Consider the following 12,746-nt stretch of genomic DNA (forward strand, 5'->3'; position numbering starts at 1 on the left):
AATGCAGCTGATTTCTCAGATATTTTTTCTTAAGATCGATTTTTCGAGATATCGACTCAATTAATCGAAAGTTTGAATCTTCTCCTTTCGATTGGTATACATTTTTCATTGAAAACATTCGATAGTCGTCTGTTACAGCTACAAAAATAACCGACTACTCCATGACGTACTCAGTACGGCAAAACGCGATCTCAAGTAAAAGTGTCATGACGTACCTAGTACGGCAAAACGCGTTGAAGGGTTAATACATTTCTGCAAAGAAACTATAATCTTAAAGGAATATGAATTTTAGCTTCAGTCTTAAACCTTTCCATTAATCCCATAAAGTTGTTTGTTTCATGATTAGAATTTAAACTAATTGTATAGTAGTTACCAATGGATATGTCTTAAAACATTTTACTTAATGTTGATGCGTTTCAAGTAAAGTATGAAAGGTGTTAAGTTCTGATTTAAAGAGTGATAAATACCTAATATAGAAACCATCTTAACATATTTATGTTAGCAACCCCCTGTTAACTCACATACCCTTTTCAAACTTTCTTCATCAATCCAATCAAGTCTTGATATTGTGTTTAAATGATCTTTGCCAACATATATTGCTACACCTCCCCAACAAGAATGGTCTCTACTATAATAATCTGTACTTATGTATGTATGTATGAATAAGTGTCACTTCCTGTATTTGCTGAACAACAGTAAACCTTTGATTGGCGATTTTAATTGAATACTTAAAATTTAAAGTACTTAACTAGACCAATTTATAATTTCTTCAAATTCATATTAAAGCTTACTCATATGTTATTAAATTTGTGTGCACACATAACACTTTTCTGTGAATGTGTTGTGTCATCAAGAGATTGATGTGAGACTTTCTTTATTCCGCCTTCTTATTGAAGGTTAAAGGAGGAAATTAATATTTTGTTACCCAAGTTTTATAATAAATATGATTGCAGGGGAGACATCACAGAGACACAGCCGTTTTAAAGCTGAAAAAGCACATCAGAGATTCATACATTCCATTGAACAGAAAGCTCATGGTATTGTTTCCTGAAGGGGGTTTCCTGAGAAAGCGAAGAGAAGTTAGCCAAAGGTAGGTTACTTGTGGTGTTTTATGATATTTACTTGCGTCCAAACTGTCGGAATGAAATTATAAGCAGTTCAAACCTCAAACAATTTGCTTTTCTCTACTATTATAAATTGTGTATTTTATAGACAAAAATCCTGCCAGAAATCTTTATAAAATAGCTATTAGTCACAATTTTCTGTTTGTTCATATTAAAAAGACCCTCCTTATATCCAAAAAAACTGAATTGCAGTGAATAGTACACTTTTCCCCCAGATTAAGTGTTGACTGGTAGTTATTTGGAATCAATTCCATAAATTCTTATGGCATGACTCTTATAAAGAGAAGGAAATTAATAATAAAATGTGCAACTACCTAATAAACATGAACTAATACTTTGATATTTGTACAGATATGCCTTAAAAAACAACCTGCCGGTGCTGAACCATGTGTCACTGCCGAGGATGGGAGCCATGCAGGGTATTGTGGACGTCTGCGGCTGCCAGAGCGACCAGGTGTCGCCCAACAACAACACTGGTCAGTCTAACTTTACACTTTTCATACCAATTGAGGTAAACTGCATATATTTCACATGTTCACTATAAAAAAAGTATTTCTTTCGTTTTTTAGTGGTACTTTTAAAATTATTCACAAAAGTTTTTTATTATTATTTTTTGTTTTATGTTAAAAGAAATCAAACATTTAGCTTTTTTGTATTTTTTTATAAATTAAATTAAGGTACTTAAAATAAATTTTGTTAAAATTATTCATAAAAAAATGTTTAACTTTTAGTGCTAAAAAGCCTATATAGGGTGTCAATTAAGTCTGGAACCTCTTTTTCAATTTTTGAACCATAATAGAAAGAAATACCAAAGTTCACACGTGCTTACTGGTGATAGTAACGCACACATTTGCCCAATTACCGACCGGATAATCCCTTTGGGGGACGGTCCACAAGGAGTCAGACAAAATTCTTAAATAGCAGCATAGGTCAAGTTTGGTATCAAATTAAAGGTCTTACTTATCAGAGTACAATGCCGCAAACCGGACTTAAAAAGGTGGATTCATTCAGTAGTTATAGCTATTTGAATTTTAAAACAATTGAACAATGTAAATTATTAAGTATTACAAGTAAACACCAATTTTTAAGTACCTGTGATCAAAGTAAGTGTTCAAAATGTTTTATCTAACGATATTTGTGTTTTCATGGTAAAAGTCAGTTTTGTATTTTGTTTACTAATAAATCGGGAAATTGTTAGTATTATTTTACCAATTTTACACAGGTCTTTTTTAATTATATATATTACATTCTGATACAGAGATTTGTCGAGTAAACATTTTTCAGGTGTTTATGGGGCTCTAAATTTACAAAATAAAATGAAAATGAAAAAATATCTACTTTTAAAGTTATAACAATTTTTAAGATGAACATTTCATAAATTCAATTACATGTACTTGTTCTTCTATTAACAACAACAAAATGAGGCCAAAATCATTATTTTATCATAAAAGTTAGTGGAACAAGAACGATTTATGTCTGTGTGTCATAACTCGTTAAATTACTCGGACACTACTGCAATGTACCCAGCGGCTAAACTGTGGCACTCAACTAAACACCCCATCAGTAACTCTGGCATTATGTGACACAATCTGACCAATAAATATACTTGGTGCTAAAAGGTTTAAACAATTTTTAAGAGGGTTTACACAACACGCAAAAGTAAGATTTAACTACCAAATTTCATTTGCTTGGTTGCTTAGTAACAGCATTAGTTGGATCAAAACTGCTGAGAAATTTTATTTTTCAAAATGATCAACAATTTGTCATTCAAAATTTAACTTTTAAGGAAAATGGATTAACTTAACTTTTTTGATTTTTATTAACAAACTACTGATATCTTCATTTATTTTATAGCTCAAGAATCCCTATTAACAAGATCAAAATAATTTAAAATGGACTTTTTGCTGTAGCAGGACCATACAGCACATACTATTCATAATTTATAGCCTTTGTTCAAAAGTTGCTGGCAACTTTACAAGACCTAGTATGTGAAATACTTCAGAATAATTATATTTATTTACAATATACAAAACATTACATTACATTTATTTTGCTAACATTAGTAAAGCTAAAAGGTGTGAAGTGATGGAATGGCTTTTGTACTACACTGTCCAGTAGAACTAACTTTTTGTGTGGAAGTGAACACTATAGTTGCTTTCTTAATATAACTTTTTTTAACACTTTGTACCCTGAGCCTGAGTATAGGTCGGGCCGCGTCATCAGCGCCTGCTACCGGCGCCCGAGTATAGCTCGGGTCGTGTTATTTAATTGTATTATTTATCTCAGTCATCTTATTTTTGGATTCAAACATTTTGATTATGTTCATTGATTGTCTAAGTTCGTATTTGTTGGTTTTGAGATCCCTGGGTCACGTTTTAGTAATGAAATACGTACATTTATCGTCGTACTACAAGCGAGTCTAGACAGCTGATCGTAGGCGCCACAGCTGATCGTCGGTACTGTCAGTTTCCTTTGTAGTGTTTCACGTTTTGTGTTGTTGAGAGTTTTAATGATATCTTACTAAGTTTTCTACAAATCTTGCCGACAAATACTGAAGCAAATGTTATTATAATGTATTATAAATATGAATTTACCTGTTTGTAAATAATCAGAACTTTAGTTTCTTACTGAATGAAGTAAAGGCAAATGCAAGCAATGTGAGGTTATCCGTGTGTTTTGTTTTGTATTTACATTCGCTTTCTTCTTTTTTCTCGACTTTCCGGTGATTTTATTTTATTTTATTTTCTTATTATTTTCGAGTTTAAATAATATGGGTGATGAAATCAAAAGTGATGCAATTCGCGATCTTTTGTTTTACTCCGAGTCGGAAAGTGACGATGATTTTGATACACACCTGGGACCAAATATTGATTTTATGAACGATCTAAACGAAAATGTGCAAGATCCTGTATTTGATTCAGACCATTGTGCTTTAAAAATGACCACACTAAGGCGAACTACCTAAACTAAAAAGCCATGTAGCAAAAACTTTTTTTGTATTTTTTACGTAACATTCAATAGTATGTAATAATTTTATTTTTAAAATAAACTTTATATTTGTATACATTTAAAAAAAGTATGTATCTCTATCTTCAAAAAGATATATAGTATGAGTTTATAACATTATTACTTTAATAATACAGAATTTTTTTAAAGCATCATAAAACCCCCAGGGAGCCATACCGAAACATGTATTAAGGACCCAGGGTACAAAGTGTTAAACTTTAGATGGAAATTATTTGGATTTAGATAATCTTTTGTAGTTTGCATGTGGGTTTTAACATAGAGTTAATACATGTGATAAACAATGATGACAAAACAATACCAGCAGATGGCAGCACAGTTCAATAATAATATTATATTTTAGGTCATAATAAAGACAAATTGCTGTCGTGCCAACACCAGCAATGAATTTAATAATTATTTATTGCAATGTTTACATTTTCCTGTGTTCTGGAAGAAATCACAATTCCAGCTAGAAATAATTTACTACCATAAAAAGTTTTTATTTCAATAAAATTTACTGTTTATTTATTTCCATTAATAAATAACATGTAAAAAGGAATAAATTGCTCTATGAATTGAGTCTTTTCGTTTCTTTTAGAGTGAACATCTTTTTAGCCACCTTGTTTGTTTATACTTTTTGTTTTCCTTAGTTAATTTATTTCCTAATTTTGTGAAGATGTGAAAAGCAGTGGTGATGATAACTCTGTATCTAATGAGATCAGTCCTCCACCTGAAGATATGTCTGCAGTTGCTCCATCCAACACTAACTTTTCTCAGGAGAACACACCCATTGATAAAACTTCTGAGATCACTCCAATTACAACTAATCCACCTAAGGACTTAGGTTAGATTAACCTAATACATTTTATTTTAATATAATGTATACGCCTTTCTTTTATTTTTAGCTTTACTTTGTGGCTTTTCCTCATAATTTCTTAGACATTTTATTATTTTTTCTAAAACTTTGATCCATGCAATGGAAACATTTATCTATAGCAAAAATAGGTATAGATTTATTTATGTTTGGTTTTGTAATATTGGGATGGTTTGTACTGTTTGAAGTGTGTCTCTGCTTCTATATGATTCTTGTTCTTTTATTTGTAATGTAAGACAATGCTGATTGGTCATTTTTATTTTCTTAATCTTATTTAACTGTATACAGTTGTACAATTAGAATTACTTTAAACGGATTGGTATTGGGAAGAGCAGTAAAATGTAAAATAATATTGTTTATTAGCCAAGAAAGCCTAACAATGTTATAAGGTTTTTAAATAAATTATAGAATTTAATACATAACACAATGAAATATTTTACTAAATTGCTTATGTCAAAACTACCGGAATGTAACACTAGGCATGAATTTAACTTTTTCTGATTGTTTAAGTTTTAATCAACATTTAATTGGCTGAGCTTTAGCCAAGTCTATAACTAGAAGGATTGGAAAATTTCATTTCTGTCTGTTGGCATAATATCTTAACATACTTCTATCTAGTAGCTACAAAAAGTTACCCTGTGTCACCTATGTGGAGTAATACTCTTATACAAGGAACCACCAGAGAGTGCAGTTGACGGCGACCAATAGAATGGACTGGCCTGCACGACGTTGCCACACAACTGCCGCTGCCGCCCGGCACGGCTGGCGCATTGTGGCTGATAAACCGCTGCGCTGTCACAACTAACACTGATACTGAACATTTAAAACTAATCAGTATAATGGAAAAACGATATTTAAAATGCGTTGACAGTTTGCTATATTATATTTAAATTACTTGTATAGTTTATTAATGTTATTACAAACTAACTATCGATTAAAACAAGCCGTCATTAAACAATTAACTGGGTCCCGTCAGTTAGTCAGAGTAAAGTACTTGCTTATTTCCATACAATACAACAATCTTTTCAGTGATTTTAAACGATTACTAAACACGCACCAAATTAATATACATTTTGCTTATATTGGACACTGCATGACGTGTTGCTTGATTAAAAATAATTAAAAAATTATAACAATATAATCAATTTTAAAATTATCGAACAATTATATTTTTAAATGATGCAATAATCAAATTTTCCACTAAATAACTTTTAGGGCCTACTATTTTAAAATGAAATACGTTAAAAAGCATGATTGACTTAATAATATTCTTACCTTTGCACTTGTATATTATTTATTCGCTCTCAGGAGGCAATATCGTAGCCAAAACCTCGGAGTCTTCTTCATTTTCACTTTCTGCCTCACTGCTACTCGTGTCAGAATTGTCTGCTAAGTTTATAATTATTTGCTCTACAACACTTGTGCGGATACATTCCTTTTCTAAATCAGCTTGCTGCAAGGCTTCTGCGTGCTGAACTCTTGATTGCCAGTCTTCTTTAGTCACTTTGTCCAGAGCATCATGAACAAGTTTCTCAACGTCGGTTATTTTAAATGTCTTATTATTACGTGCTACCTCACCCTTCACTTGAGCCCATACCATTTCAATGGGATTGTACTGGTAGTGATAAGGAGGGAGCCTGACAACTGTATGTCCCATTTCATTGGCTAATACGTCGAGTTCATAAGTTTTTTGTTGGGTTTTATATGGGAGAACCCTCATTATAAGTTCTGGTTTCGTTTCTTTCATACAGTATTGTATGTTTTTTCGAGACAGCCAATTTTGAATCTCTTCCTTTCTCCACGATGAATTTGGAATTTTCTCTGCGAGTACTGAGTGGTATGGAGCATTGTCCATAACGATGATCGAGCCTTCTTCCAAAATGCATAGTAATTTTTTAAACCATTTTCTAAATGATTCAGCGTTCATTTCATCGTGATAGTCCGAACTGGATGATGTCTTAGACCGAAAAACCCACTTACATTCTTGCAAAAACCCATCTTTTGCCGAACCGACATGACAAATTATTAATCTTCTACCTTTGCCGAGAGGAACCAGACTCAGTTGTATCCTGCCATATGTATTTTCGAGTTTGGTTTTCATTAACCCATGTTTCATCGAGGTAATATATGGGCCTACAATCACCAGATTCTCTAAGCTCTTGCATAGTTCTCAAAAATTTTAAACGAGCCGCTACAATATCATTTCGTTCCAATAAAAACTTTCTACCATCATTGGTTTTCTTATACCTGAAACCAACATGCCTTATTAATAATCTATTTGTTGAAGTTACCGATCCGTTGTAATCAAGTTTTTGTTTGAGATCCTGCGTGATTCTTTTTGATGTGGGAAATTCCCCTCTGTCGTAGTACGAAAGGACAGTTCGTCTCAAAACATCTTTTTCAAAGTCATCAAAGCCTGTTATTTTTGATTTTCGACTCTTTGTTTTCCTGGTGTTGAAAACTTAATTTCTGATGATGAAGGTCCATCTTCTTCGGACAGCTTAGCTTCTTTACTTATTTTGTTAACGGTTCTTTCACTTACACCGCAGGCCTCAGCACACAGTTTACCACTTTGCTTAAAGTTTAGAATTTCTCGGAAATTTGTCAACGACAGTTTTTTGGAAAAGTTGTAAACGTTGTAAATAATACGTCGTTCTCCACTACGTAGGGTTTTTCCACTACCGCTCTTACTTCCGGATGGCTGTGCACTTGAACAAACATCATCACACTCCATTTTGTCCAAATAAGGAATCACAATAACAAGTATATTACAATTTAATGACACTACACAGAAAATAATCGGTACACTTAAAATAGCTAGCAATAAACAACACTTAAAAACACGAAAACGTTCATCAACAGTAAAATTCAGCACAAAATAATATACGCGTACTGGAATTGAAGAGAATGCAGTATTTTCAACCGCCACTGATTAAGCGACAATAGGCACTGACTGACGGTCAGAGACCGGAAGGAGGAAGGGGCTGTTTCTTGGAAACAGTATGACTCATCCGTCTGGTATTACCACCACTGCTGGCTGGTGCAGCTTTTGTTTACAGGTATTTCACCCGTTTCCTCCACATTTTCACTCGTCTGACATCATCTATTATGTAGTTTTCAAATTTCATTGGATGTTATAGAAAACCGTTACTTTAGAATTTTATAAGAAAGTGCATTCATATTATAAAAATACTTGTGCTGTATGATTTTTCAACCATGGCCAGTTTAAATATTTAAATCACCCACGTGTGAAAACAATTTTACATAACACAGATTCAAGACTATTAATAGCCAGGTAGGAAAAATGCTATCAAATGGTTATAAATTTATGAGAACCGAAGTGCGTAACAAAACCGTTGCGGCAACAATTCCCACCGTTATGTACTGAATAAGTATATTTATGGAAAAGAACATATATTTCAGATGTATTTGATAACTTTCTTACCAAATTGAAAATCCATTTAACATAACATGATTATACTATGCAAATGTGTAATACCTTATTATATATCAGTGATAATGGCATTATCTAACTGTTAAATACGGGAAATTAACGTTTTTGCGGTATTTTTATGTTTTCTGTTTAATTTATATTTCGGCTAAAGATTTTAATCCTACGATCTTCGTATATGAGTAATATAATACAATAATTTATTTCAATCCATTTAACTCAACATGGAAATAAGCTACAGAGATGTACTTTTTTTTTAAATGACCGTAAAATTACAATTTGTAATATGTAGTTAATTAATTCAAGACAGCTCTAACATTTCTTTCGAGCGTAACGGTTAAGTATTTTAAGAACGCTGGACTCGCGCGGCTTGTGGTTACAGCGGGGAACAAGTTTGGCAACGTCGCTCAGTTCTCGTTGGCCGCTCCAAGGTCACGGGCAAAATAGGCTCCTCCCTCAACTGCACTCTCTTGTGGTTTTTTGTATAGATGTGTATAGAAGTCATTAAGTTGGAGCATAACTTCTATGATTTCAGAATAATTTCTGGAAAGATGTATAGGTTTATAACACATAAACAGATATAGTGGAAAGTCTCTACAATCTTTCCATCAAGAGATATTGCACATACAGACTGGCAGCCCTTTGACCTTTTGACTCCAAGACCAATAGAGCTCTTCCTTGGACCTAGAGGAACCTTTGTACCCATTTTCAAGTCTCTATAATCTTTCCATTAAGAGTTCATTACACAAACAGGTGGACAAAATTACTTCAAAAAGGTTGTGTCAGGTCCTTAATAAATTGATTATGTGTTGTCTTGTTTTTTGGTGATCAATGGAAAATTAAGAAGACCACATTTTACTATCATTCAGAAATACATTATCATGTATGTTTCAAAACTTTAAGTGGCTTAAATATAAAGGTGTAACATAAGATGAGTACCCGATTTATCATATACCTAGCTAATTAGAAACGTAACACTGGAATTCTGTTGATTCATTAGTTTCTGGATTTACTCAATATTTCAAAAGGTAACAGTCAGAAGTTAGTAAAAATGTTACTATTAGTATATTACTATTACTGTTACACACAGTGCCATGGCAGTACTACAGCCAATGGTATAACAATACTACCAATTTTTTTGGTTATAAACTGGTTGCAAATATTTACATAATTTAACCCTTTCCACTCGTGAGTCGGACGTCGTCCGACATTGCTATTTTACCATTCCACTCGTATGTCGGACGCCATCCGACATTGCAATGACGTCAGCTTTACTTTATTTTTAGCTGGCCTACGATGTTTCCGATTGGTGCTGCCATCGCACAGCATTCTCCGGAACTAATAAATGACAGCTGAACTACGATTGGTCGGCTGCTGATTTATTTTGCTTTATTTTTTTATTTATTTATTTTGCTTATTTAGCTTGGCGGGATAAGCGTGATGTAGTAATGTTGAGTAATTTCTACAACAATGATACTGACACCATCTCAAGAAGAGGCAAGGATCATCAAATAAACATACAAAAGCCAACAGTTATCTGTCAGTATAACAAATATATGGGTGGTGTGGACCAAGCAGACCACTATATTGCTTCCTACAAATTTTCCCGTAAATCTCTTAAGTGGTGGAGAAAGCTATTTTTCTGGATGTTGAGAGTGGCAATAGTATATAGCTTTTTCTTGTTCAACATGAATAAACAAAACCATGGAGAAAAAACAATTCAACACAGGAATTTCAGAGAAATCCTCATCACTGAACTTGTAGGCCATGTCCGTAACCCTATGAGTTTGAAGCGGGGTCGTCCTTCATCAGTAGAAAAAGAAGAAAGGCTAAACAAACACCCTCACTTTCTTGCAGCTCATCCAACAAAAAAAAAAAACTAAAGACTGTGCTGTTTGTAGCAATAGAAAGGTGCCAGGAGGAAGAAAGGAAACACTTTACTATTGTAAAACCTGTTCAAAAAATCCTGGTCCATCCTGCAGAGTGTTTTGAATGATACCATACCGTGCTAAAATATAAAACTTATTAGTTTATCAAATTTTATTTCTCTATACTATAAATTAGAAATTAAATTAAATCATTATACATTATAATAATGTATATACTTTATTGACTTCCAGTTTGCTAAAAATGGGGTTTTACTGAAAATATGCTAAAATAAATACGAGCTGAGGGGGCAGACTGGTGAAAAAAATCCGAGTGGAAAGGGTTAACAGCTCCTAAAACTAATAAATTAACAGTTGAAAGTGAGTTTGGATGAATAATAAAGCTTTGCTTCACAACAAAGTGGTTTGTTTTGTAAACTTGTTCTAATCAAACTAAAAATTAAAAAAGGGTATCATGAATATTGTAATCCCAAAATGTATATTTCATTGATATTGTAGGTTGATAACAAGAATAATATTAATATGAAGCTATGTTTAATTATAATTACCAATTAATTATAATAATATGATCAAATTAACAATCACTAAATTGTGTTTTTGATGTACTTATGAACAAAAATATGTAGAGCGGTAACATAACTAAAAAATAATTGTAGTTTTGTTCATATTATTTTGATTGCTGTTCATATTTTCTATATTTATATTTGTGCATTTCCACAAAACTGCCCCATCTATCCACAGATGACAGCTGGTTGGTAGCAAATTACTGATAGCTTAAATGGTTATTGTAGTACTTTGTGTATGAAAAATGTAGGTGAATAAAATTATTACTTTTGTTTGAAAAATATTACTTTACTTACAACTTAGTTTTTATATCCATGTTCCTGCATCGCTGTGAGTCGCTACATAGAGTCGTGGATAGCAGCTTATTGTCAGTACACAAATTACTGATTGCGAAAACATGTTTTCGACGTACTTTGTATTCAAAAAACCTCAACCACCCCTAGTATGACTTTTCTACAAAAGAAAAACAACAAGGTGACCAACTTAAATTCCCCAGCTGAACTACATACAGTTGTGATATCTGGATCATATAGCCATATACTGTATGTCTTGTACTCTAATGGTGAACCGTATGTTATATGAAAATATATTTTTAACCATTGGTATTTTTTTACTATTACCGTTGTGGTGTATAACGTGTTCTGGAGCCAGTAAAATTGTTCACAATCTTGATGCCTAACATTTTTACTAAAATTTGGATAAACTATTGAATAGTGCTTGATTTTTAAAACCACCCAGTCATAAGTATGACAGTTTCAATAAAAATTCAAAGTAATTTGTTAATGCATAAGCTTGTATCTTTTCTAACTACAAGTACTTGTTGGTATTAGTTTTCACTTAAATCTGAATATTTCAATTTCTTTTTCCGGTAATTTGACCTTCTAGTTGGTAATAAATTATAGTATTATTTTAAAATTATATTTGGCGGTCAAAACTTCTTTAATTAATTTAAATAAGAACAATGGGCCAAAATTTACTAATTCTCTTCCTCATTTAATTTTGCCTTTAGAAATGATCACCACAGCCTCCATAATATTTATGTAGTTTTAATTTAAATAAGTTTGTTTTTATTAATGTTCAGATAATTCTTGACTCACAATTTATATAACTGTCTTCGCACTGATACATTTGACATAAAATAATTTATTAATCAAATTGAATCAGGCAGTGTACATGATCTGAATACATATTCTAGCAAATAACGAAACTATAACTGAAACTAAGTATATGTAGTTGTACAATTATTGGCTTCTTAGGTATGTGTCTGGATGGTATAAGTGGTTTAGGATACTTAAGTTTGTTGCTTACATACAAATGGCTTTAACTATGCTGTAAATAATGTAACTAATGTCCGTTTTGTTGTAAATGTTTTAATGCTTTGTATATTTGTCTTGACTAAATTACGCTGATTAAATTTGTAAACCAAAATGTTGTTGTTATTTAAACTTTTTACAACAGAATGAGGTAAGTTTATGTAGCAAACATTTACAGTAATTATTTGAGTAATATGGGCACAAGGACAACAAAGAAATGCAGACTGGTAGTTTTAGTGGTTTGTTGTTAGTATGAAATTTATTCAAATTTTTCTTGACAGACACAATAGCTCAAATCACATGAAAACCATTTGTGGAGAAATGTTATTCTAGTGCAGCATGAGATGTGTTGGAGAGCAACATAATTTTACACTAACATACAAAGTACTCATAGCTCAGTTTACATTCAGGTTCTCTAGTAAAACCGTCGTGCATTTTCAATTGTCTCTAATGAATGTATGAACTATAAATATTTGCCAAAATTTAAATCCGCTCTTTTTGTTGACAGATGTATATTTTTGTGTATGA

General features: G+C 32.3%; 1 protein-coding gene across 3 annotated transcripts in view; it reads left to right on the plus strand.

Annotated features, from left to right (window-relative positions):
- Nucleotides 1-12,746, plus strand: part of LOC124357732 (acyl-CoA:lysophosphatidylglycerol acyltransferase 1-like) — a 79,270-nt gene that overhangs the window by 58,629 nt on the left and 7,895 nt on the right. For 2 of the 3 annotated variants that reach the window (XM_046809742.1, XM_046809743.1), the window contains 3 exons: nt 954-1,090; nt 1,476-1,600; nt 4,807-4,974. In XM_046809742.1, the coding sequence (XP_046665698.1) occupies nt 954-1,090; nt 1,476-1,600; nt 4,807-4,974 (430 nt within the window). The remainder of the gene's footprint in view (nt 1-953; nt 1,091-1,475; nt 1,601-4,806; nt 4,975-12,746) is intronic. The other variant, XM_046809745.1, reaches the window with a different exon arrangement.

The sequence above is a fragment of the Homalodisca vitripennis genome, chromosome 3 (genome assembly GCF_021130785.1).
Source record: "Homalodisca vitripennis isolate AUS2020 chromosome 3, UT_GWSS_2.1, whole genome shotgun sequence".
Classification (NCBI taxonomy): domain Eukaryota; kingdom Metazoa; phylum Arthropoda; class Insecta; order Hemiptera; family Cicadellidae; genus Homalodisca; species Homalodisca vitripennis.